The 27,596-nt window shown below is 39.9% G+C and overlaps 1 protein-coding gene across 2 annotated transcripts in view; it reads left to right on the top strand.

Moving 5' to 3' along the window:
• Positions 1-25,216, top strand: part of slc37a1 (solute carrier family 37 member 1) — a 29,001-nt gene extending 3,785 nt beyond the window's left edge. For both annotated transcript variants that reach the window (XM_054787629.1, XM_054787628.1), the window contains 17 exons: positions 39-174; positions 613-691; positions 1,559-1,694; positions 2,512-2,588; positions 2,726-2,892; positions 3,344-3,396; positions 4,248-4,322; positions 4,870-4,992; positions 5,262-5,352; positions 12,711-12,773; positions 13,560-13,645; positions 14,741-14,789; positions 14,878-14,951; positions 16,569-16,647; positions 17,569-17,666; positions 19,231-19,295; positions 21,475-25,216. In XM_054787629.1, coding sequence (XP_054643604.1) covers positions 150-174; positions 613-691; positions 1,559-1,694; positions 2,512-2,588; positions 2,726-2,892; positions 3,344-3,396; positions 4,248-4,322; positions 4,870-4,992; positions 5,262-5,352; positions 12,711-12,773; positions 13,560-13,645; positions 14,741-14,789; positions 14,878-14,951; positions 16,569-16,647; positions 17,569-17,666; positions 19,231-19,295; positions 21,475-21,490 — 1,356 coding nt within the window. In that variant the 5' untranslated portion in view covers positions 39-149 and the 3' untranslated portion in view covers positions 21,491-25,216. The remainder of the gene's footprint in view (positions 1-38; positions 175-612; positions 692-1,558; positions 1,695-2,511; positions 2,589-2,725; positions 2,893-3,343; positions 3,397-4,247; positions 4,323-4,869; positions 4,993-5,261; positions 5,353-12,710; positions 12,774-13,559; positions 13,646-14,740; positions 14,790-14,877; positions 14,952-16,568; positions 16,648-17,568; positions 17,667-19,230; positions 19,296-21,474) is intronic.
• The last annotated feature ends 2,380 nt before the right edge of the window (positions 25,217-27,596 follow it).

The following is a 27,596-nucleotide window of genomic DNA, read 5'->3' as shown; positions in this document are numbered from 1 at the left end:
GGTTGACTGACTGCTGTACCTATTGTGAACCTTGACAGAGCGAGCTCCACAGAAACTGTTCGCATGTCAGTGAACGACCCACAATTGGCTCCACCAGCGGCAAAAGTGACATCAGCCAGAAGTTCTTTCTACAGGCTCTTCACACCAACATGGACTGTAGCTGGAAGCCTTTTGGTTAGTATTTGCATGACATTTTATGTGTGCCAGTGGATTTTCATTTAAAACAATTTATCTGGTTTCTTTTTTGCTCTACAGGCATAAATATTTGGAATTGTATAATAGTTTATATTTACTTTAATTCGAAGTCTGATAGTTTACCGTGGTGCACCTTATAAGAATACCAGACTCTGATTTACTTAATTGCACATACATTATAATGGTGTTATACATTGGTGCTGAAGGTTGTACTATAGATCAGGGTTTCCCAAATGGTTTACAAACCAAAGTAGAATTTGTGTTCCTATTAAAGAGTGATCAAGAAACTGATCATTTTGAGCCCTGACCCTAAGTTTGGGGAAACTCTTCTCTTGATGATGCATAGCTTTTTTTTCTAGCATTGTTTGGATGAACCTCACTTGTGCAGGTATTCATTCCTCATTATTTTTCCCCCAGATAAAAGCAATTACAAACAGCTGTTGGGAGCCATGGATTACTCCTTCCTCTGTGCTTATGCAGTGGGGATGTATCTCAGGTGAGATCCATTTTATTCTTACAATAGTGGACATTATAGAAGGGCAGGGGTCGCCAACCCGTCGCTCATGAGCTACTCGCCGATCTTTGGGACTCTGCCGGTCGATCGCGAGAACATTTTTGAAAAAAATTTATTATTACATCAGTGCCCTCACCTCCCTGAGAGCGACCAATGAGCACGCATTTTGTCCACTGAACACGCCCGTACACCTCGCCGCTATCCAGGCAGCAACCCGCAAGCCCCAGCAAGGAGCCCAGTCCCCAAAACCTCGCCAGAGGTACACTAGTACAGCGGCTTGCCTTGTGCTTTGTACCTTGTATTTCAAATTAATTGTCTCAATTAAGGGGACGTTGCCTGAGGTCAAAGTTCACTAGTAGCAAAGTCAACGACAAACTGGATTGACTCGTTCTAAAATACTGCACTCATCTATCAGGTGAAAGAAATAGCCAATGGGGTTACAGACAGGACGCATGTTCACATGACTGTATGTGACAGCACAATGTACATTTCAACATGCAGCTAACTGCAAGCTACCTGGTAAACCTACAGGTGGCATTACTAGTTTTGTATTTTTATTAACATAGGACTGAAACACAAACATTTTAGATTTTTATATCGAGAAGGTTTAGGACCATAGCCCTCATGCTTTGTAAAGAGACACAACAGGTCTCCACATAAGCAAGCAAGTGCTTTGTCTAGTCTTGTCTGTATTAGTCAGAAAAGTCAACCTTCTGATGTTGTATTCGGATACAAAATATCCACACATAAGGTAGGGTTGATATGGTTAATTATTTTTAATTTATCATCAATCCTCCTCCCTCATCTCCACATTTTTTTGTGGTTTTGTTCTCACCTTCACCTTTGCAGTGGCATCATTGGCGAGCGCCTGCCGATTCGACTGTACCTGACGGTGGGTATGCTGGCTAGCGGCCTTTTCACCTCCCTGTTTGGACTGGGCTACATCTACAACATCCACAGTCTGGGCTTCTACATCTCTGTACAGGTCAGGTACTATTTGCTTTTATGATCATTCTGGTTTGAGCTAGAACCTCAGCACACCACGGGCATTCAAAAAAAGACTGTCAGCCATTCGCAGACTTAAAGGACGATATGTTGCACCCCACCTCCTGTTGTTACTCAAAGCATCATTCAACCCGTCCTTCTCTACTATTCTTCATGTTGCCACACTATGCTTTCACAAACAACAAACACCGACACACAAATAGTGATTTGAAGATAAGAAATAATTAGCATAATGACAACAAGAGAATAAAGTTGTTCAGTGACACTTGAAAAAGTTAGTACGTACCCCATGAAAGTGATAGCCACTTGTGGCTTCATCGTGGGACAAAAACGAGCTCCAAACTAACCACATTGCTTGTTTGTTTGAAAAACAAAATCTCAGTTTGGTAAAAAGTCACATTTGGAATCTGAAGACTAGAAGCTCCTAGAAGCATCCTTTGCACATTTGTAGAGATTGTGCCCCATTGCACAAAATGAGGGCGAGAATACGACATCCATACATACTGTATATGAATATGACATTCATGCCCATGATAACCGTATGTAAAAATCTGACCGCAAATGTACAGTATATGTTTATTGAATGTTGTCATGCTTCATTATACTGCCCAAATTCTTTATATTAATACAGTGACCAAGTATGGACACACTTGCTCATGCAATCGAATGAGAAAGCGTGTCCAACTTTTTGACTCGTAGTGTCCCTCGCCTAGAGCCAAGCCATGCTTGTAATGCAACAGCTTGGTTAAGTAATTTCTTTACCGTCTACCTTAACCATCTTTTCCCCTTTGTTTCAGGTCGCCAATGGCTTAGTCCAAACCACTGGCTGGCCAAGTGTTGTAACCTGCATTGGCAACTGGCTCGGAAAGGGAAGGTAAGGTCCAATCAAAGTTAAATCTGATAAATGATACAGGTAAAGGAGTTTTTCCATCAAATGTATTCATTGTTGACAGCAGGTAGCCTGAAACTGTATTTTGCTGTTTTGTTTATTGCTGTCATCCTATCTATCAGGCGTGGACTCATCATGGGTATTTGGAACTCTCACACCTCAGTGGGAAACATCTTGGGTTCTCTGATCGCCGGCTATTGGGTTTCCTCCAACTGGGGCTTGTCCTTCATCATCCCAGGGCTCATCATTGCAGCCATGGGTGTTATCTGCTTCCTTTTTCTTATTGAGCGTAAGTGCAGCCGCCTTCCTTGCTGGAATTCTTCAACATACTAAAGATGGTATAAGGGGCTGGTTTTGAAAAGGGACGTCTTGCTGTTTGAGATGAACAAATATGAAGCACACTGCTTTCGTCTTATCCACTTGTCTTTGTCCGTTAACATATTTTACCGAGAAGGCCAAGAGTTCCCAAACAGGAGACTTTAATGATGGAAGAGGGTTTTCCAGCTCTGGCTTCTCCTTGCCACTATCGCTCGCCAACCAAAGGCTAGGTTGCACTCTTTTGTTTCCCAAGTAGACACATAATGCAAGGCACACTTCCTGCCCCTCATTTAGAACTGTGTGGGACATCGGTACGCCTCTATAATGAACCAAATGCTCCTTACACAAAATCAGATTAGGAATACGTCTTTCGGTGTTGTTTCTTTGAATCGCTTTTGATATTTTTTCCTTTTTCTTCCCAGATCCAAATGACCTGAAAAGCTTAGATAGTGACAGCTGCTCTCCAGGAAAGAGTGTGGGTAGACTCTTTATTTTACTTATTAGAAAACACACGTTTTGCCACGTTTGAGCCTCAGTTACTGTGCGTCCCGGTTAGCATGTTTTTTGGTTAATGTTGAAAATTTGTCCAAACTTTTGCACTTTTTGCGTGCATTCTCCATTCTCCAGCGCACTGTGGCGCGCGTCTTGTCGTGTTGTTAATACACTGCATGAGTCCAACTGTGTTCTTAATGTATTTTACTACAAAATGTCCTTGACAAAATGACCCAATTTCATCCGCACTAACACACATTCCCAAATGGCCCATCCGCCTTCATAATAGAGATGATTAAATTATTCTCTGACCGGAATCTTTCCATGGTGTTCCGATTCTAAAAGAACCACTACCCCCTTTTCAACAGAATTCAATAAATAACTCATGGCAAAACATAAAGGTGGTGTCCTCATTGAGGTCCCCGTCACATTGTGTCTTTTGCAAGAAACACGTATTCAATGAAGGTAAAAGTAACCTTAAATTTCATTTGGCCCTTATATGCAATTATATGCATTTTGAATTGTTTTCTGCATGTAAAGCTATAATTGTAAAACTATAAAAATATGTTTTGTGTTAACATATGTGGCTTCCTGGAACGGTATAATTGGATTTACATTGTTTCTTATGGGAAAAATGATTCGGTTAGTGTACGTTTTGGTTAGAGTGTGACCTTCTGGAACGGATTAATGATGCTTTGGAAAATACAGTCATTTAGTGTTCCTACTATCTGATCATGTTTCATTAGACTGTTATTTGTTTATTGTTGTATTGAATTGCAATTATAAATTGAATTATATTTGAATTTTAAGGTTAATTACCATCTGTCTGAGCAGGTGCCAACTAAGACTTGGAAAGGAGTAAGAGCACACACAGAGATGTATCTCCATTACAAGGATAAAAAAACCCAGGTATGTTCCATGATGCATATTATCATGTTTCATTCATTCAAATCTCCATGATAGACGAGTTCAAAACAAGGCTTTATCTAAAGTTTTGCATTTTTTGGGGGCAGTGGGATTTTAGAGTTTACGATGCAAATACACAGTACATTCACACACATTCTTCTTCACCAAAATGTTGTTTTGTTTTTTTTTTTATAACTCTTTCCAATTTTTTTTTTTTTTTACTAAAATGTATTTATTTGTTTTAGTCACATTTTAGTCAGCTATATTGAATCATTTTTAGTCTAGATTTTGTAAGTAAATTTCACATTTTAGTCAATTAAAATTACAGTAAATTGAGTCAACTAAAATACGAAGTATAAAGGATCAGGCGTCTCTAAGTTTCCTTGCACCCATTTTATTTATTTTATCTATTCTTCACTTCACAGTGATTTGCGGTTTTCTCCAAGTTTCACATTTCGCATAACACAAATTCCCCTTTCAAGTTGAGAGACTATTTCAGTTTAATTTTGATTTTGTTCCTGTGCCCATGTATTTTCCTTCTCTCCCTCAGAGTTATGGCACAGAACTTTTGTTGCCAAAGGAAGCCTCTTGTGTACTTGTGCAGCCAGTTGTGGTGGTGAGGAGTGAGTCCGAGCCGTCTGCCATCAGCTTCATGGGAGCCCTACATATACCAGTCAGTTATGCATACATACACACCCATGCTGATGTGTTGGATGGTACTGTTGGTTATTATCCAGAAAAACATGGAAGTTGCTAGATAACAGCTCTTAAATTAAACTGGCTATATTTGTTGTAATCATTATATTTGTCCAAACAAATGTACCTTTAGTTGGACCAGGCATTAAAATGAATTAATAATCTGAAGAAACAAGGGTGGTTTAATGATTTTTTCCATAACTGTTTGTTGATTTAATTTGACTAATTTGCTGTCTTTCTCTGCAGGGTGTTATTGAGTTCTCTCTGTGTCTACTTTTTGCAAAGCTGGTCAGCTATACCTTCCTCTTCTGGCTGCCACTCTACATCACTAAAGCAGGTGAATTCCCACTAGAACACATTACTGATTTTCCAATTTTGCAGAAGAATCACATACATGACATACAGTTGGGAAAATCTTACCAATAAAGATACTTGTTATTGGCCTTCTTACCGATATCCAATATAGCAATACTGTCCAGCACTTTATTTCAGATATCGATATCTACAGATCCTGATATTGGCAGCAGCTCTTCCCTCAAACTAATGTCAGGGCACATCTTGTGTAATTATGCATTACGCTTCTTTTACTCTGATGCCACTGGATGCATTCCACGAATTAACACCGTCTGTGCAAAGTAGGACAAATGCTGCAATATGCAATGTAAGTTATAGAAAAAGTGGCACATTTATTGTAACCATTTTGTCTCAACAAAAGTAAAAAAACAAAAACAAAAAAACATGACCAATAGTCAACTAAAATAACATTTTCATATACACAAGTAAGACGGTTTAGTCTTAATAAATTGGTAAATAAGAATCCAATTAAATGATGCTGGTTATACAGTAAATAAATAATAAGAAAACATGACCAATAGTCAACTAAAATAACATGTTTTCATAAATTGGTAAATAAGAATCCAATTAAATGATGCTGGTTACAATGGAATTGTGAAAGCTGCACATTTCTATGTGGCACAAACACCTGTATAAGAACATAGACGTGCAAAGGGTGAAACTCTGGACTAGTACAATGAGTATCAGTATAAACCGGGGGCATTCAGCACATCACGCATGAACGCAGCGTGAACGAAAAGTATTCATCACATCATACTGATAAATAAAATGGCGGCTGCGGTGGGTGCAGCCGTGCGTGCTGGAGCAGTTGGTTGCTCTCAAACAAAAGCTGAGATTTTTGTTTATAAAACAACAGATGGGAGAATGATCATAGAGGATGAGCTTTTAAACTTTATTGTCATCAAAATGAGAACTTTGTCACAAGATGAAATCGTACTGCTGGTTTCAAGCAACTTCTCATCCGAATGGATTGAAGAGTCCAAGCGGCTATTGTTTGAAATGTGCACGACTTCCATACGCTGCATCAGGCACAAAGGCTCACAAAAGGACACGAATAACATTAAAGACTGCCTAAAGGTACTTAACGAATGTGGTGAGAACATCCCAAGGTTCGTATCTCATTACCTGGATGAATTACCACCTGTTGGATTTGGCAACATGGACGCCTCGGCTCTGCTTAATCGAATGGAGCGGCTGAATCGGGAAATCTCGAATCTAAGAGCTGCTATGGAGACCCAATTAAACCTGAATGAAAACCTTGGTGCCACTACAGAGGCTATGGATCGCCGTTTGAAAGCTATTGAGAACCTCCGCGGTACACCTCAGCGGACGGGCGGAGCGGCGGCACCTGTACTGGCGGAAGCACCAGCCGCGTCGGCTCCAGAGCCGGAGAGAGTGGACGTGTTGCCTCAGTCCCCTGCGTGGAGCACGGTTGTGAAAAAGGGAGCTCGGAGGCCCCCGAGAACCCCAGGAGGAACAGTGCAGCGCAAAGGTGGAATAATGGACACTCGTTTGGAAAGGGATCAGCGGAGAAATATTGGAATAATTGGCACCGCAGTTGAGAACACCATCCCAGTGATTAGAACTAAACTGGTGAGTGTTTTTGCCACTCGGTTCTCTCCGGAGCTTGATGCAGACACCCTGTCTTCCTATTTGGCTGAGAAATTGGGGAAGCAGGTGACCTGTCGGAAAATTGACTCCAAATTCAATAGATTCAGTTCATTCCAGGTCACGGTCGAGTGTAACGAAGTGTCAGAAATATACGATCCACAACTTTGGCCAGCGGGGACGTATGTCCGCCGCTATTTTGAAGCTCGTAGATCCAAAGCTAACACTGGCGGCGTGGCACTTGGTTCCGGGGGGCAGGCTGAGCTGCGGTGCTCTGATGATCGACCTGTGAGTACACCTAGTGCTACAGGACAGCAGCTGTGCGTGAGCATGGGACCAATCTGCCCAAGTAAATGAACATTAATGTTGTGTCATACAACGTGCGCGGATTGCGTGTTGGACATACGGAAGCAGACAAATCCTGTCGCCTTGTGGTGGATAAACTCCTGGCAACGTGTGATGTATTGTGCGTTCAGGAGACTTTTCTACCTAAACAAGACTTGGAAAGACTTAATTCCTTACATGAAAACTTTTATGGAGCAGGTGAATCTACCACTGACTACAGCACAAAGTTAGTGCGTGGCAGAATATCTGGTGGTGTTGCAGTGTTGTGGCATAAAAGATATGATCAATTGATTAGAGTAGTCAGACTTGATGTTGATTGGGCTATAGGAATAGAGTTCAGCTGTGGGGGTAAAACTTTTATTATACTAAACGTATATACACCCTACGAAAGTCCACACAATGAGGATGAATACCTTAATAAGTTGGCCTATGTTTTATCATATGTTCAGGACAACCCTTCTACTTGTTTCTTCATCGTGGGTGACATGAATGCTGATGTGTCAGATTCAAAATCTATCTTTGCTGATCATTTAAAGCGATTTTGCTCCAATAATGGGTTGACTCTGTCCAGTGAAGTACTTTTGCCACTGGATAGCTACACTTACATTAGTGAAGCATGGCACTCAACATCATGGTTAGACCACTGCATCTGCACTGAAGATGCACATGACTCTATAGAGGCCATCAGGATCAATTATGAGTTGGCAACATCTGATCATGTACCATTTTCTCTATTCATAAATATGGGCAATTTACCAGCTGTCGTGCCTGTGAGTGACAACCCAGAAGAAAGGAAAATAAATTGGGCCAATTTGACCGAGCAAGACTTTCACCTTTACCGTACCCAGTCTGATATTTTATTGAGTAAAATTGAATTGCCAAAAAGTACAGTTACATGTCGTGATATGAATTGTAAGAATGCGCAACATGGCCTTGAGTTGTGCTCCCTGTATGAGACAATTGTAAAATCTCTTATTATCTCAAGTAAGTCTCTCAATGGAACGAAAAAATATAAAGCCAGGCCAGGCTGGAATGAATATGCAGAAGAGCTTCATGCTGAGGCCAGAAGAGCTTTCAAACTGTGGGTTGAAGCACGAAAACCTAAGCATGGTACCTTATTTGACTATAAGAAACAGGCAAATGCAAATTTTAAATATATCTTACGACTTATTAAGAGGAATGAAAATACATTGAGATCAGACTCACTCGCAAAAAAACTACAAAACAATAGTCTTATTGACTTTTGGAGAGAAATCAAAAGATTGAACACTTCTAAAACATCTTTACCAACAAATATTGGTGGGGCAAACGGACCAGACGAAATCACTCAGTTATGGCAGAAACATTACTATGAGCTGTTTAATTGTGTCAAAAGTAATTCCTTTGTGGTGGACAATGTAGACAAAGATGAAGATGTGACTATTTCTGTACAAGAAGTCAATGGGATTGTGATGAAGCTCAGTAATAATAAGGCCTGTGGTGCAGACAAGATATCCACTGAGCATTTAAAATTCGCCAGCAGAAAACTCTATCCTCTGCTAGCAATATGTTTTACTGGGTTTCTAATTCATGGTACTTTACCAAAGTCTATACTGTCTGTTATTTTAGTGCCCATTGTGAAAAATAAAGCTGGAAAAATAAATAGTAAAGATAATTATCGTCCTATAGCTCTGGCAAGTACCTTATCAAAGGTCTTGGAAAGGGCTATGTTGAATAGAATGGAGAAGTTTATCATGACATCTGATAATCAGTTTGGCTTCAAATCCAAGCTTGGCACAGATATGTGCATTTTTGCCTTAAAGGAGATTATGGATCTGTACAACAGACACAATACTACCATTTTTGTTTGCTTTATTGACGCCTCAAAGGCTTTTGACCATATAAATCATGAAAAGTTATTTCACAAATTGTATAATAGGGGTGTCCCAAAATATTTAATAAGAATGTTAGTGTTTTGGTATGCTCAACAATCTATATCTGTTAAGTGGGGAAACTCTGTATCATCCCCCTTTCATGTTGGTAACGGCGTGCGACAAGGCAGCATTTTGTCTCCCTGTCTTTTTAATTTGTATATGGATGATTTATCTAAGCTGCTGAATGAATGTAGGACTGGCTGCCGGGTTGGTGATACTACCATAAACCACCTGATGTATGCTGACGATTTAGTGATCTTTTGTCCATACAGTGCTGGTCTACAGCAGCTGTTAAGGGTTTGTTCACAGTATGGCCTAGACTTTGATATTAAATATAATTCAGAAAAGAGTAACATCATGATTGTCAGGAGTAAAGAGGATATGAAATTAATTTTCCCTGACTTCTCACTGGCAGATAACATGTTAAAAGTCTATGATGAGGTGAAATATTTGGGCCATTATATATCCGCTGACCTGACAGATGATAGAGACATTTATAGACAGTGTTGTATGCAATATGCACAAGCTAATATGCTTGTTCGTAAGTTTTCTATGTGCTCAGTATCTGTTAAAACTGCACTTTTTAAAGCATATTGTACTCCTATGTATACTGCCCACTTGTGGCAGCATTATAAAAAAAGCAGTATACATAAGCTTCAGGTGGCATACAATGATGGCATGAGGATGCTGCTTAAGGTGCCCCGCTGGACTAGTGCCAGTCAAATGTTTGTCCAGGCTGCTGTGCCAACTTGTGCTGCTGTGTTACGAAACCTCATGTACAGATGTATGTGTAGGTTAACATCCTCTGCAAACAGCATCATATGTGTACTGACCAACCCTGTACAAAGCTCAGTCAGGTTCTTTTCTAGCTTGTGGAAACACTGGCGCCTTAATTTATATAGCAAGAGATAGCCATTTTTAATTTTTCTTTTTTTTGTTTGTGTGTTTCTGTTTTGTTTTTCATTGTTCTATGGACCATGCATGTGTCTGAAATAAAGTTGATGATGATGATGATGATATTAGATCAGAAGTATTAAAGGAAGATGCCGTACCCCCCCTTGCATAACCAGTGCTTTCATTGCAAATTGCTTAGAATCCAAAGGCCTAACTTGGAAATATTGCTGACCGTGGAAATACTGAGGTAGCAAGCTTGTTGCTGTGTGCAACATGTCATCATCGGCAGAAAAAAGCGATACAGACATGATCTGATATCTCATTGTTATAGAGATGCTGATCAGTCGATGTTATGAACAGTCCAGAGTTTTTATGGTAGCTGTATTTTAACAAGTTGAGACAAGAGTATCAGCCAAAACAGAAAGCATGAAATAAAGGTTATGAATTAATTTGCATTTGATTGAGTAAAATGGGTCCTTGATCTTCAAGCAAAATGTGACTAAGTACTTGGTGGAGGTGGGACGTTTCTTGTTGTCGGTCACTAAGGTTGCACACATCTAGGAGTGATTTTGGTCCACTCCTTTTTCTGGATACTCGAAAATCAATCCAAAAGTTTCAGCTCCCTTTACAAATTTTCTATGGGATTGCTGTCTGAAGACTAGCCAGGATCTCGATGTACTTCCTGAGCCACTCTTTTGTTTCCATATGTTTTGGCCATATGTTTTAGTCATTGTCATGCTGGTAGACGCATCTTCTGTCTTCATGCTGAGGCTGGGAGGTATATGGCCCCGTTTACCTCACCCCCCACAATGTGGTGAAGTCTGTTTTTACCCTCAGCAGAGAAACAGCCCCAAAACAGAATGTTTCCACCTCCATGTTTGACTGTCGGGATAGTGTTGTTGGGCTCATATTCACCATTCAGGAGTCAAGTTGATGCCAAAGAGCTCAATTTTGGTCTTATGTGGCCACATCACATTCTCCCAAGTCTTGTCTGAGTCATTCAGGTGTTGATTGTCAGACTTCAGACGGGTCTGTGCATGTCTTCTTGAGCAGGGGGATCTTGCGGGCACTGCAGGATCTCAATTCATTACAGCAAAGTGTGTTACTAATGCGTTTCTCAGTGACTGTGCTCCCAACTCCCTTGACATCATTAACCAGCCTCATTACCTTCATTATCATTACAATCATTACTGTTGTGATTTTGGGCTTGTCCCTCATTTCTTGCCACAGTCATCCTAACCCCACCAGGTGAAATCTTGAGAGCTCGAGAGTGAGGGTGATTCTTGTATTTCTTCCATTTTTGAATTATCGCAACAATAGTGGTCCAATAAGTATGTCTGGAAAAAATAAACCATAAGCATTACAGTCTTGTCTAGACAATCTACAGTCTTGTCCCTGGGGTCATTTAACAGCTCTTTGGTCTTGTGCACAGTGGTGGAGAGTTTGAATGGAAAAGTATCCACACGAGTTGTGCTTCAGGACATGACTCATTTGTGTTCTTCATGGTCACATAACTGGTTTGGGAGAGTCAGAATGCTTGATAGCTAGATCAGATACTTACTTTCCTCAATGAAATACTAATTCACAAGTAAACAATCACATTTCTGTTGATATTTTGTCTCAATATTTTGTTAAAATACCCCCCCACCTACATGTTTGTTAGGGGTTAAACTTACAAAACCAACTGGGGATCAAATAAATTATTTTCCCTACAATTCACTTGTTATGTCAGTGGTTCTTAAAGCTGAGTGCAATGAGACATTACAGGTGTAGTATGGCATACGGGAGGGTATCTGTTTTTATTGTTTTATTAATTTTTTTTTTAAATTGCCAATAAAGATAATACACTCCAAATGAAACAATCACAAATATGATGCAAGCTGAATTATGTAAACCGCAGGGCCTTTTTCTCAGACAATGTCAACAAAAAGAATCGAACCACAGACACAAATTAACCGGGTCATGTTAACCGTGCCATGGCGTTGTGTTCATAAATGACAAAGGATACTTAAGACCTTTCTGTAGATTTTAAAACTCTTTCATTCCCGAGTTATTTTTGGAGAAATTGGAATGCGATTTCCTGTTCATTTTTATGATTTACTGTATGTTCCTGAGTTTGTGAATTACACGGTGCGAGCTGCTTTTGGTTTTTCTTTTCTTGTCTTAATGACCTCAATCGAGAGCAGGTCTTGGGGAATTAGCTGTACCGTTCACAAGCTTATCAATTTGAGTGTGATTTGGATAGAATGTGATCATCACTCTTGTTTTTTCAGCTGATACATGTCACCGAGTTGAAGATTGGCGCAACAGCCTCTTTTAAATTTAGCCACATTATCACCTCATCTACTGACGTGTAATTTAGTAGCAAATCAAAGGTGATTAAGAAATGGCCTGATAAAGCATTCTGTGGACATACTGTATTGTTAAGCATTCATTATCAATGCCATATTTCAGAACAAGGTCGAGTGTATGATTATGACAGTGGCTGACTCTATCCATTCCCTGAGAGAACCCAATTGTGGCGTCTGCTGTCATCATCGTAGTGTTTTAAGTGGATTTTAAATGTCTCTGTGTTTGCTAGCTCATCTGGATGCCAAGAAGGCTGGAGATCTTTCCACTCTGTTTGACGTGGGAGGCATAATAGGTATGTTTTTGCTTAATCTGAAGGGAGGGAAATTGTTCTACTCTGCCTACTGTATGTGATTTCCAGTCCTTTCTCTTCCATGTGTTGACCTACATATGCGTATGGTCAAAGGCCAAAACACAGGAAAAATATTCATATGTTTTGACATATATACTCCTCATCAAAAGCTTAAGACCAGTTTAAGAGTTGCAAGAATTTACACTTTTTCGCTGTTGGATCGTCAGGAGGTTCTAAGAAGAAATGGGAGTGAGACAAAAAAATTTTGAGTAAGCAATTTATTGCAAAGAAGCAGTAAATGACTGTCTTACTGCACCCAAACTCAGCAGCAATGGTGCGCTGCAGGAGGCCTTGCTTATGCAGCTCAACAATCCGACTGTGTTCAAAGAGAGAAAGCGTCTTTGCCTTTGCCATCAAGAGATCATGACAGTGTGAATACCTGGCAGAAAATTACATTGAATCCTCATTTTTGCCAGGATTTGGCTTTTAAGGGCTGTGGTCTTAAACTTTTGATCAGCCTATTTCACTTTTATGCTTGTTTGCAATAAATTGCTTACTCAAAATGTTTTTTGTCTCACTCTCATTTCTTCTTGTTGCATTTTGAAACTCTACTTAGAACCTCCCTAAGATCCAACAGTGTGTAAATACTTTAAAATACTGCAATTTTTAAACTGGTCTTAACTGGACGATGACTGTTGTGCGTGGCAGAGGTTATTCAATAGTAGCAATTTAATGTGTATATTCGTTTTAGTGATATCTGTGTGTGCGTGTGCATCTTGTCTTGTGCAGGAGGGATATTTGCTGGAGTCATCTCTGATAAACTCGGGAAGAGAGCCACCACATGTGCAGTCATGTTACTGCTTGCTGCTCCTACAGTACGTTTTCTTTCTCTGCCACTGGCTGCGATCTAGAAGGCCCAGTTTGGGGTTGGTAGTGGGTTAGGGTTTTGAATTGTACTGTATTTTGGATAAGGGCAGGACTGACTCATTAACTGATGCATTAGGTGTAAATAGCTGCTTCTTTCCAATGTGTGTCATGCATGTAACAACGCTCAAACACCAGGAAAAAATGAAGACAGTTCAGTGACCTGGTGAAGGTTACCAAAACACCACGCAAGTGTTGCCCGCTCTTACTTTGGAAACATTAGCACACATCCATCCATCCATTTTCTGCTGCTTATCCTGTTCATGGTCCAGCTATCCCAGGTGACTTCAGGCAAAGGACAGATGACAACCTGGACTGGACGGCAGTCAATCACAGGGAGCACTCCCTAAGTCCCTTCAACTACTTTAATGTTAAGTGCTTACCCCACAACATGTACAGCCAAACCTTGGTTTTTGAATGCCCCAGTTTTTGTATGATTCAGTTTCCGACGTACGTTTTGGCCAAAACGTTGCCTTGATTCTCCTACAGTGTCTTGGTTATCGTGCAATATTGCGCGTAACAGGCTGTTGTATTTTACCCTTTCCTACTTTGAATCTGATGTGGACGGAATGCTCCCAGCATACGTTTCAGTTTTCGTCAGATATGGCAATGGTCAAAATACAGTAATTCCCTCAACACAAAACAGATAATTCAATTCAGAAAGAAAAGACAATGGGGGCTTGTCAGACAAGACTTGTCAGAGACTAGTAACTCACCTCCACACCTGTCAGAAATTAAAAATAGTTGAGACTGTCTGAGAGTGTTTAGTTTCTAATGTCGTGTGTGCAAGATCATGTCAAATACAGAATGTAGAGGTAAACCTAGGAGGATTACAGTTAGGGCGTACAAGCATTTAAACAATAATAAATATTTGTGTCCTTACAATGTTAGAGTTCTTTTTATATAAATGTACCAAGACTTCCACCAACGAAAAATATTAAATCAGCTCAGCTATGCTGCTGATGCAGAGACTAGTAATAATATTTCAAATGTTAAAGTTGCTCTATGTCATTTTTTTCAATGTATTTATTTATTTTTAATTACAGCTGTATGGCTTCTCGATGATCAGCGAGCTCGGTCATGGACCAACCATTGGTAAGAGCCAGATCAGGTGACTGTAGAAAATCTTAAACAAAAAAACAAGACATAACTTTCATCGATATATGCAATTTGTGTTTTACAGGAGTGCTTTTAGTGTGTGGAGGTCTTGTTAATGGCCCTTATGCACTCATCACGACTGCCGTGTCTGCGGATTTGGTAAGCATCTAATTCAGTATTGACTACAGTACATTTCGGGTTCGGAATAATGCTTATGAACGTTTTGTATGTGTTTGTTTTTTGTGAGTCAGTGTTGACAGTACTGTGCTGGGGTTAATCTAGATGTCTTTGTCAAAATAGATTCTCATTTTACATACATTTATTGTTATTGTTATATTTAATGTTTTATTATTGGATTTGTATTTACGTTGTATTTTCACACGGTGGAGGCAGTGACCAACTCTGTCTTGCCAATTGCACCGCGTGCATGAGTGCGGCACGGCTCCTCTCTGGCTGCAGCCTGCAGCAAGTCTTTCTAGGGAGGGGCAGTCGCTGTGTGTGACTGGCCAATCACAGAGCGTGAAGAGTGAATACATAAGTAGTTACCCAATGAGGATTTTCCTTCAGCACGAGTACGGATAATGACGAGCTGTACTCGTTTCATGCTTGTACTCGGCAAAAATGCATTATCCGTAACGGACACATCTAAAACGAGTACCCGGCTCAGCCCTAATAAACACAGTAATGTAAAAATGATTAGACCACCCTTGTTTCTGGTCAGGGCACTTCACCTGAAGTGCACACTTAAAAACATAAACGTTTTTATCTGATTTACAGGAACTAGAATTTGTATACATAATTAATTGTGAACATAATTAATATTTACTATAATTTTATAGTAATTTAAAAAAGTGTATTTTGCATGGTCACATTTTGATAAAGTTTGGCATGAGCACTGATAACTAGCTAAGTAATCATCCTACATTTCTTTTATTCCCGTCTGATGTTGGCATCTTTCTGTTTGAATGGCTTGAATTCGTGCATCAACTTTTTGTCCACTCAAGAAGGATATGGTTTAAGTCTGCATGTTAATTTAACACCAAATTAAAGGGCAAAGTTTAACAATCATGATAAAACAGAATCTGAAGTACAAAAATGCATACAACCGATAAAGCCTCCTTTTCGGGGGAATCCCCACTCACAGTGACAGGCTTTGACTGCTGCGCTGTGCGGCGATTGGAGCACCAATCCAAATGAAATCTTCAAGATTAAACACTCTGAATTCACAAAATAATCATCAAATGAATGAAGAACTTCCTTTCAGCTGCGTTCTCTTTGCACCGTGAGGCGTTCATGCGCACTCGGAATTGCGATTGTTAGGCACTAATTGCTTTTCATTTTTATTCACGTACCTCCTAAAAAAAAAAGTGACGTTACATTTAACCCTTTCATTTGTCATTTATACATATATTTATATGCATTTCAATGCTTTTCCTGCATGTTGAACTGTAATTGTTGAACTTTGTTTAGTGTGAACATTTTTGGCTTTCTGAAACTAATTAATAGGGTTTACATTATTTCTTCTGGGAAAAATTTATTTGTTTTTGATTTGAGTCTGACCATCTGGAACGGACTAATGACGCTAACCAAGGTTCCACTGTACTGACTTCCCCCATTCAAATGCAACTTCATATTTTACATTGTTTTTTTCTTCATTTTGTTTGGGGGGGGACAGAGAAGTATCAGTGTTCATCACTCAAAGGTTTCATTATTTTGAAAAGGGAAATCCATAATGTGCTTGTTAAACATCTCTCTCTCTCTCTCTCTTTCTATTAGGGAACCCACAAGAGTCTGAAAGGCAATGCCAGGGCATTGTCAACTGTCACTGCCATTATTGATGGGACAGGGTCTGTCGGTCAGTAGCATTAACTTAGTTGAATCCTTTTTAAAATAACTATGGCTAGTTCCTTTGCTAATATGCGTAAACAAGGGAGACAAAAAACTAAAACTAAACTATGTAAAATTATAATTATTCTTTATAAAATGTTTAGGTATCTAGAACGATTGGATTTACATTATTTTTTTATAGCAGAGGTCGGCAACCTTTACCATCAAAAGGACCCTTTTGCCGCCTCTTCCAGTAAAGAAAAATAGTCTGGAGCCACAAAACATCACACAACTTTTAAACTTTTAAAAGTTTAAAATCTTTTTTAATTCACCTAACAGAATCGCAGGGTGCATGTGTAGGCCTACTTTGAAATCATTTAAACACTGAACTATGGCAGGCTTTTTGAGTCGTTCTTGTAAAGTTAAAAGAAGACATAGCCAACTTTAACATGAAAAAGGTCATCGGAGTTGACGTAGCCGTATTATCAGTGCTGTCTGCTCAATATCATTTCCATCATCACAGATAATTCAGTATGCTTGCGCTGAAGCAAGCTTGGCACGTTCATCCACTTCTTCAATGCATGTTTGCTCTGCTCAACCTTCCGTAGGAGCTCCACAGTCTGTAGTGTGCTTTTCAGATAAAGCTGGGTGCTTGTTTTGAAAATGTCTTTCAACATTACATTTGAATTTCTCACAATATAATATATCAAGCACATGGGTAAGTCGGCATCATTGGCAGTGAAGGCAAAGGAATATGTCCAGTTTTTTTTTTTATTTTAATTCTGTCTGCTGTTTAGCAAAGAACCACAGAGGAAGAGTAGAAAAGAAGAAAGAACAAATACTTCAGACATTGGCTGAATATGATCATGTAAATAGTCAGCCTTGCTTTCAAAGGCCTTCTTCGCAATTATTGGTTACAAACAATTCTTGTTTGTGGATTTGTCTGCAGGTGCAGCAATGGGACCCTTGCTGGCTGGGGTGTTATCTGCAGGTGGCTGGGATCAGGTGTTCTACATGCTTATGACTGCTGACTTCCTTGCTTTACTGGTAGGTTACTTAACTAGCGAGACTATAACATTAGTAGTTTTGTGGTTGAAGTCTTTACATTGCTTTCATTAACATTTCTTCTTTTATGTTGGATGCATATAGTGGTGTCAAAAAAGGCTTGCCCCCTTCCTGATTTATTTATTTTTTTGGCTGTTTGTCACACTTGCTGTAAATGTTTCAGATCATCAAACAAATTTAAATATTAGTCAATGACAACACAACTGAACACAAAACGCACGTGGCCAGCACGGATTTTCAAACCCGCAGACAGCACACAAAATCCGTAGGAAGAAAATTGGGATGTTAATTATTTTCTGCGTTCACGCAGGAAAAACTTGCATGCAGCCAGGTCACGAGGGCAAGGCAGAGGAGGAGTGGATGTGTCGCAAGTTTAAAAGTACATTGTGTAGCGACTCCTCCAGCTGTCCACTCTGGTTCTGCTGACCTCTGTGGATATATGGCAGCTGCTCACATAGCGTATCCAACATTAATGCACCTTCCCCGGCCGCGACGGGTGGCTTTTCCCGCTGTACACGCTGGTTCTCCTGGTCACGATAGCTGTAGGTGCCGTAGGAAGCCAGTACACCCATCTTGCAATCGAAGTGAGTGGGCAACACAACACCCTTAGTCTTCCAAAAAGATCGACTTTGTCTCGTCAGACCACAGAGTACTTTCCAAAGGTCTTGGGGATCATCAAGATGTTTTCTGGCAAAATTGAGACATACCTTAATGTTGTTTTTGTTCAGCAGTGTTTTTTCTTTTTGTGGAACTCTGCCATGCAGGCAGTTTTTTCTTATGGTGGAGTCATGAACACTGACCTTAACTGAGGCAAGTGAGGCCTGCAGTTCTTTGGATATTGTTGTGGGGTCTTTTGTGACCTCTTGGATGAGTCGTCGCTACGCTCTTGGGGTAATTTTGGTTGGCCGGCCACTCCTGGGAAGGTTCACCACTGTTCCATATTTTCGCCATTTGTGGATAATGACTCTCACTGTGGTTCACTGGAGTCCCAAAGCTTTAGAAATGGCTTTATAACCTTGATCTCGGCATAATGTCTAGCTTTTGAGGATCTTCTGGTCTACTTCAGTTTTTTAGGCAGGTCCTATTTAAGTGGTATGGCTAGAGAAATTGAACTTTTATTTTAACAGGGGGTCAATCACTTTTTCACACAGGGCCATGTAGGTTTGGATTTTTTTCTCCCTTTTAATAACAAAACATTTAATTTAAAAACTGTATTTTATGTTCTGTTGTGTTGTCATTGACTAATATTTAAATTTGTTTGATGATCTGAAACATTGAAGTGTGGCAAACACTTAAATGACAAGAAGTCAGGAAGGGGGCAAACCCTTTTTCACACCACTTTAAATGCAAGCCATTATTATTATCACAGCAAGTCCAGTGGTTTATATTGTCTGGTATGCATGTTACTTACTGTGTGAAGACAGCATTGATGAGGGAGATTAAAATCCATTGAGATGAGGCAGAGGGCGTTCTGTTTGACATTGTCTTGTTAAAGGTCATCTTTGTGTGAAGTAACTCAATATTTTCCTTTCTGCCTACTTTACAGCTTTTGCTAAGGCTTGTGACAAAGGAGTTATCCTCAGCTAAATCCCGGCCCATCTCTTCTGTAGAGTGAGTTATAGCCTACTCTTATCACTTTACTCAGTAGGTTTCCTACCAGATCCTCATTTAGATTCTAGCATGTATCGTGATAAACAAAATCCAAATAATTACATGGGAATACTAGCTTCGTTTTTTTGACACTGTCAGACTCATTACGTGCCATGTGAGTGGCTGGCGACCAGTCCAGGGTGTACCGTGCCTCTCGCCCGAAGTCAGCTGGAATAGCCTCCAGCATACCACTGCGACCCTAATGAGGATAAGCGGCATAGCAAATGGATGGAAGACTCATAACGTTTAGGGGTGTCCCGATACAGCTTTGTCACTTCCGGTACGATACCGACATTGCAGCCTTGAATACAGATATTGTTCCGATATCAGTACAAACCATATGTACTTTTATTACTTGGTTTGTAGAGTAGAATGTTAGAAAAGGCTTGATCAAATGATATTGGTCAAACAGCGAGCAATGGTCAACAGTTGGTATGAGGAAAAACTCACCCATTTACTTCTTGATGCATCCGGTGTATAGTTTTATCGACAATAGGCAGTTATAGTCCACTGCAGGGGTGGGCAAACTACAGCCGGGAGCCACATCCGGACCGCCGAGAGTTTGAATCCGGCCCACCAGATGCCTCCAAAGTATTTAATATCAACTTTGAACATACAAGCTGGCAACGTGACTTGAAAGTAGTCACTCAATCCGAGACAACCTTTGGATGGTTTAACTAGCGTTTCACATACAGCGAGCCAGCCAACTACCTCACCCGCAATGCCGCACAAACACAAACACAAGTCAACACATACTGTACGTAGGGCCCTATGTTTTTCCGCATTAACGGACCCGTGGAATTGGCCAATAAAAACAGAATTTACTGTTAAACGCGGAATCTCACGAAAATTGACATGATGTGAATGAAATGCTGTTATCGTGAGGAGAAGGAACGTTTGTGTGGGGAAGTAATTCCCAGGCGGACCACTCAATCATGGCAGAATCTCATCACAAACACTAAAACACCCCCTACAGAACTAAATATGTTGAAATGGTGACCTAAAGTTGGCGGAAATTCCTCTTACCGAGCGTGAATGGAAGTTGGCGGGGTTCGCTTAGTTTAGCAGACCATGCTAGTGCGGCGGCTGTGTGTGTGCGACTCAGGCTGGATGAGTGTATTTTCTCTGTGTTGTGTTTTACCGCTTTACCATTTTACAATGCCTGCTGACGGCGTGCAGGTTCTGAGTGGGGGGGAAAAAAGATGAGGCACGTTTATTCTTGCACCCAGCTTGTCTTAACTGTAAACCGACATTCTCAACACACACAGAACACACTTCGGGCCTTCAAAATAAGAGCGCTGTTTGCCACATATCGTGCAGTTAATTGATTTACTTATCGTGACAAGCCTAGTTTTTGGTATTGATTTAGCACTGGTATCGGATAATATCTAAATGATACCCATCCCTAGCTATTGTCTACCCAGGCTGAAGCTGACACTAACCAGCATGGCCTGTCAACTAAATTAGCTTTGTCTTTCACTATTATCATATTTTGTGTATAGTGTGAATGCAAGGCTTTCACATATCATAAAACTTTTACTTCACCAAATGTAGTCATAACTACAGTAAGAAAGTCGTAAATGAAGACAAAGAAGCCCGATGTTTATGGTATTAAAAGAGCTACATGACTGTTTCTATGGGACTAATCTTAAAATGCTGGTCAAAGATGATATGATAGGAGTTTTTCACTGTTTTACATTTTGTTTGAAAATACCTGTAAACTGAACTGTAACCATAAAGCAGAGGTGTGTACCGAACTATGACTCGTAAAATAGCAAAGATTTCTCTTTGTCTTTTACTACCACTATCAATTTAATGGACTTACTCCACAAGCTTCACAGGAACAATTCTAGAAACTAGTTGAATTCTTCGGTAGAGAATATAAACTGTGGGAATCCTTTTCAGTCTTGCAGATAAACTCTTCATCTTCTCAAGGGTCATACAGTGCAGCAATATTGTCACACAAGCTAAATAAATATTTGTACATTAAAAAGCGTGCTCTTTACTCAGCATATTTCATGTAAGCATAATTGGTCCCGTATAGTGAATTTTATTGTACGTTCTCTCAAAGTTCTCCTGACTGTAAAACTAGATGACACGCTTTATCAGTGTGATGTTAATGTTTTTCTCTACTTCACAGGTTGAAGGAGCACTGAACCCTGTGATTGCACTGCCTCAACACAGGAGCACCCAAACACACAAGCACATGGACCGGTTGTGAACAATCGACAATACACCACTTATGACGTTGAAGTTGAAGTGACCCAGAACAGCACTTCGTTTTAGTCTCGGGGATTCAACTTGGACAAGTTACGTTTACTTGTAAATTGTAAATTATAAATTATAACGTACATTTGACATTTTCACAACTTGACTTATTGTTAGACTTCTCTATCTCTTCACCAGAACACAAATAGAAAATATCCATTTTGGACAAAACATTGAAACATTTACTTTTGGATAGTTTTTAACGAAATTCACTTCACGTTTGTTGAATTTGTATTTCATTTCACTGAAATGTGCTGCATAAAGTGTATTGATATTTAACCTTGCCAGTACAGTATAGGGTGTAGCAGCGTTGCTTCTGTGTTGCTATACGTAGTAACTGCTACACAACGCTTGACATACCATACATCCGCGGCGACAGAACGTCACCTAAAAGCGCAATTAAACCAATTTTAGGAAAACAGAAGACAGTTCTTGTCGATGCAGAGAAAACTGTTGCTCATTTTGGATGCTCATTTGGTCTTTTTCGAGCAAACTTGCTCTCTTCTGGCCAGTGTTTAAGAGCGTAATTAAAGTGTGAGAGCAGAGCAGGAAAGTTGCCGATGGAAAACTACTTTTTGCAAGAAAACAGCAAATCCAAATAAAACACACCTTTTTGTTTTCCGAGCAGTTAAAGGAACACTCCACTGTTTTTGGAATTTTGCCCATCATCTACAATCCTTACACTCCCAATCCTCCATCTACTCACACGTTTTTCTCTTTTCTGTGCGTTCTAAGGATATAAAAACAGATAAAGAGACATCTCATTACTGCACGTAATGGGAAACACTGCCTATAAAGTCTTCTGAAAAAGACTCCAAAAAGCGCCAACAACGCTCCATTTACATATCATGTTACAACATTGTTACGCCAATTGAACTACGTCACTGGCGCATTGACACGTCGCCACACCACACCGGCTAGCGACTAGCTTCACCACACACTCGCCTTCCGCCTGCAGCCAGTCAGTGCCGTGCTCACTGTGCCTTAGACCACTACCAAAAAGGTAAGGCTACATATTGGACATGCAGCCACTGCTGTTGTGTGTGTGAAAGGTTAACGCTTATGTTGCTATGTGAAATCAGTGTACCCAAGAAGGAAGTTCTGGCAATGCTTAAAATGACCAAAATACTGTATTACATGTTATCATGAATGTACCAGCTACTCCGTGGTCACAGCATGTATAGAAAAGGATAAAACCTTGTTGGAGTCGTTTTAATAGGCAGCATAGGTGTGTCCGCTTACGTGCAGTAATGAGCTTGGCTTTTTTTAATCTATTTTTATATCTTTAGAACACAAGAAAGACGTGTGTTCACATCTCACATAAGGACTGTGGATGATGGGAAAATTAAAAAAAGTGCAGTTTTCCATTAATGCAAGGCAACAGTAAGCCGTGGAAGAACACTTCTCATGGCTTGTAACAAAAGTTTTTGAAAATCCGGAAATAATTAAAAAATCATATTTTTGAGATTGCGTCAAATTTTCAGAGCGATTGTAATTCCATTGCAGTCAAAACTCTTACCATTGAAAGAAGAACCCACACGGCAGTTGATGATAGATTATCAAATTGGAAGATTGGGAATACAGTGAAACCCTTTTAAGTCGGCCCTGTTTACGTTGACGGGACCGACACCATTTTCATCCTACTGATAAACAGTGAGTACTTAATTCAGCAAACTCCTAAATGGGCGACTGCTTTTGTCGACATAAAATTTGAGACCCAAAGGATTAGGCTTCTCTGTCCATTTAAATTCTGCACAAATTTTCGCTCATTCGCTCATTCTCCTTATGTCTCTGGCAGAAGTTTGAAGTAAATGTGCAAGCAACGCTTATGTCGACGTGAGTCAGTCAATGTTTTGATTTTTATTACGTTCCAGATCTGTTCTAAAGAGATCTGCCTCCAAAGGGATCTACATCACTCTCGTCAGGGAAAATGATGTAAATACTTAATGTGTTGCTTTGACCGAAATGAAAGCACTCCGATAATATGCCTTGGAAAAATAGAGATTCATCATTTTTGGCTGCATTTGCACAAAATCTTTGAGAGCAGCCATGTACAGTAGTTCTACATTATTAGAATTGTGTGAATGCTCAAGATATACATTACATGTTACTATGCAGCAAAATTCTTCTATTTATTAATTTTATTCTGCTCATTCAGGATGTAAAATCCCACTTTTTGTCAAAAATTCCACATTTTCCAACCATAAATACCATTTGAACTTGAGAACAATTTCTTCCACATTTCTCAACCAATTCAAACCATTCCAACACCAAAACGTTCAACTCATTTGGGACATTTAGGCTACCTATTTTGACATCTAAAATTTCTTGATTTTCCCAAAACTCCACATTTTCGGGGCCAAAAATATTCATTGAAATTTAATGGAATTTTTTCCACATTTCTCAAACCATTCACAATTTTCCACAGCCTAAAAATTCCCACTTTTGCCTGTAATTCCACATTACTGGTTACACTTTACAGTGTATCCAGATAGTACTCACAGTACTTTGTCTGCATTTTATGTCAAAGCCTTATTCCAATTCACTTTTTCCTTTTAACCCATGATTTTTGCAAATGTATTAGAACTGAAAACACGTACTTTGCTGAAAGCTGCAAATTCAGCTCAGGTGCATGTTTCCACTGATCATCCTTGCGATGTTTCTGCCTGCAGCTTCATTAGAGTCCACCTGTGGTAAATCCAGTTGATTGGGAACACACCTGTCTATGTAGACCTCTTGAGAAAGGATTGTTTCTAGGCACCAATCTGGGGAAGGCTACAGAAAATTTTTTGCTGTTTTTGAAGAAAAAAATGTGGAAAAAAGTGAAGCACTGTGAATATTTTCTGGCTGCACTCTATATGTTTTACGTGACTGTTGAAAAAGAGCCAAGACGAGCCATGAAACGCTTTCCCTTCAGTGTCTTCGGTGAAATACAAATCTCGGTTCACAGTAACGGTCATTTGTACGTCATTTAAATTTTCCACGCTGCAACTGGAGTTGTAAAAGCATGTAGGAAGTAAAGCTGCCAACCACAATCTCCCCAAATGAGTAGAACGCAGAGGAAGTTAAGGGACCTAAAATTGAGCCTTGTGGGACCCCAAATGATGGAGCAACAAAGGATTTTCTGACATTTTATTTGCTCAACTTTTGCAACATTTTTCTACTTGGGTTTGTCAAAGTATGTAGGAACTGAGGCTGTCAAGCCCCCAAATGTTGTCGGACGTTTTAAGCAGCACATGTAAATGTACAAGGTACTTTTTGTCACTGAATATGTATAAAAGAGTATATGTGAGACAGGAATTTCACCAAAGACTTTTGGTGCCTATTTGTCACTTTGTAGTATAAAGCACTCTATTTGTATTTGTCTCCATTATAAATGGACTTTATTGAATTTAAACAAATGAAAACCAGACAACCCATTTAATTAAACTTGTCTATTTTTAATATCATATATGAATGCTACATTTTGGGATCATTTCCTTCAATGGTCGTAGCACTGAGACAATGTGTTTCTTAGCTCTGTTTAATGCGTGTTAGTGTGGAGCCTTCTGTTGAAAATGTGTGCCTTGTTTATTTGTCGTTTTACAGGCAGTTGATAATAAAAAAAATCATAAATCCACAATCTTACCCTCATTGTTTTGTTCACTCGCCTCCCCTTGATTAAAACCTCACTTAACCGTTGAATTGTATTTTTTTTTTTTTTTTTTTTTTTTTTTTTCAGTGCAATACTAAGACTGAATAAATCAAGTAACGGCAAAGAGTGGACTTCAGGTTCAGCTGGAGGTGGCAGGTGTCGTCCCAAATGGCAAGTTCTTGAAAGAGAGAATCCCACTCAGTGACACAGACAGACTAGAATTAAAATACGAACAGTTCAGTCCAGAAGTATTTGGACTGTTAGAGATTTTGTGATTTGAACTTAATTTGCCACCACAACGGATTTGAAGTCAGTCAAGATGTTATATCAGTCACTGATTGCAAAGGATTTTTATACGCATATTTAAAAATGATATTTACAGTTGTCAATAATCCAAATACTCATGACCTCTGACAGTGACGGTACTAAAATGGCTGTAACACAGTATACATAGTTTATATACAGTGGTGTGAAAAAGTGTTTGCCTCCTTCCTGATTTCTTTTTTTTTTTTTTGCATGTTTGTTACACTTAACTGTTTCAGATCATCAAATTTAAAAATGTGTGGAAAAAGTGATTGCTGCCCCCCCCCGTTAGAACGTAATTACAAGATTAATTGAGATCTATCGGTCTGAAAAAGGTTATAAAGCCATTTCCACAGCTTTGGGACTCCAGTGAACCACAGTGAGAGCCATTATCCACAAATGTCAAACATGGAACAGTGGTGAACCTTCCCAGGAATGGCCGGCCAACCCAAATGACACCAAGAGCGCAGCGACGACTCATCCAAGAGGTCACAAAAGACCCCACGACAATATCCAAAGAACTGCAGGGCTCACTTGCCTCAGTTAAGGTCAGTGTTCATGACTCCACCATAAGAAAGACGGTGGGCAAAAATGGCCTGCATAGCAGAGTTCCAAGACCAAAACCACTGCTGAACAAAAAGAACTTCAAGGCTCGTCTCAATTTTGCCAAAACACATCTCGATGATCCCCAAGACCTTTGGGAAAACTTTTTGGAAGGTGTGTGTCCCATTACATCTGCCGCAAAAGTAACACCCTACTTTAGAAAAAGAACATCATACCAACAGTGTAATATCGTGATGGTAGTGTGATGGGCTGGGGATGTTTTGCTGCTTCAGGACCTGGAAGAATTGCTGTGATAAATGGAACCATGAATTCTGCTGTCCACCAAATAAATCCTGAAGGAGAATGTCCGGCCATCTGTTGGTGACCTCAAGCTGAAACCAACTTGGGTTCTGCAGCAGGACAATGATCCAAAACACACCAGCAAGTCCACCTCTGAATGGCTGAAGAAAAACAAAATGAAGACTTTGGAGTGGCCTAGTCAAAGTCCTGACCTGAATCCTACTGAGATGCTGTGGCAAGATCTTAAAAATACGTTTCATGTTGGAAACCCTCCAATGGTGCTTTTCCACTGCATCTGTTGTCCCCTTACCAGGCATAAGACCCTATTGTTCCTCTCCTATAACTGTTTCTTTGCTAATTCTTCTGTCTAGTAGTCTTTCCCAGAGCTTCATGTTATGGGACATTTGCTTTATTGCCCTGTAGTTAGCACAGGCCGGGATATCACATTTCTCTTGAAAGACCGACATGATAGCACCATTTCTCCATTCCAGTCTTTTTTTCCGAGATTGTATATTTTCTGCATCAAATCCCACAGCACGTCAACCCCAGGTTCCCGCCCAGGCTCTTCCACACATCCACAGATATTCTGTCTGGTCTCGTTTTGCTGTTGTTCATTTTTTAGTGCTACTTGTACTTTCTCTTTGCTGATACCCAGAGTTACACCCTGGTTCTGGATTCCATGCTCAACTACTATCCTTGAATTATACTCATTTAAAGGTTTGTGATAATAGTCTTCCCAGCTCCCTGATCTCTGTGACTTAAGACCACTCCATTTCCATTCTTTACCTTTTACCGTTTAGTCTTTTTTTTTTACACTTTATTGGCTGTCACCGCCTCCTGCAACTCAGCATTCCACCACCACGTATCCTGATCTCCAGGTGGTGTCTTACCAGATGTTCTTCCAGCACCTCTTCCCCCACTCTCATCGCCTGGCTGTTGCTCCCACCACTCCTATACTCCCTCCAGCAGTCTTGCCTCATTCAGCACTGTTTAATCTCCTGTTTGGAGCATTGCTCTGTGTTTGCCCCTGTTGGCCACCATACATATAACATATCGAATATTTTGCCTTGGTTCTCATACAGTGTCTCGGTTATCGTACAATATTGCGCCTAACAAACTGTTATTTGACCCTTTGATACGATGATAGCATTGCTTGTTTATTCAGCCATCTTGGATCACACACCGAACACCAAATCTTGTGATACTTAGTTTAC

This window comes from Dunckerocampus dactyliophorus, chromosome 9 (genome assembly GCF_027744805.1).
Source record: "Dunckerocampus dactyliophorus isolate RoL2022-P2 chromosome 9, RoL_Ddac_1.1, whole genome shotgun sequence".
Classification (NCBI taxonomy): Eukaryota; Metazoa; Chordata; class Actinopteri; order Syngnathiformes; family Syngnathidae; genus Dunckerocampus; species Dunckerocampus dactyliophorus.
Note: the sequence above shows the minus strand (reverse complement) of the source record. Positions and strands in the feature narration are given on the sequence as shown.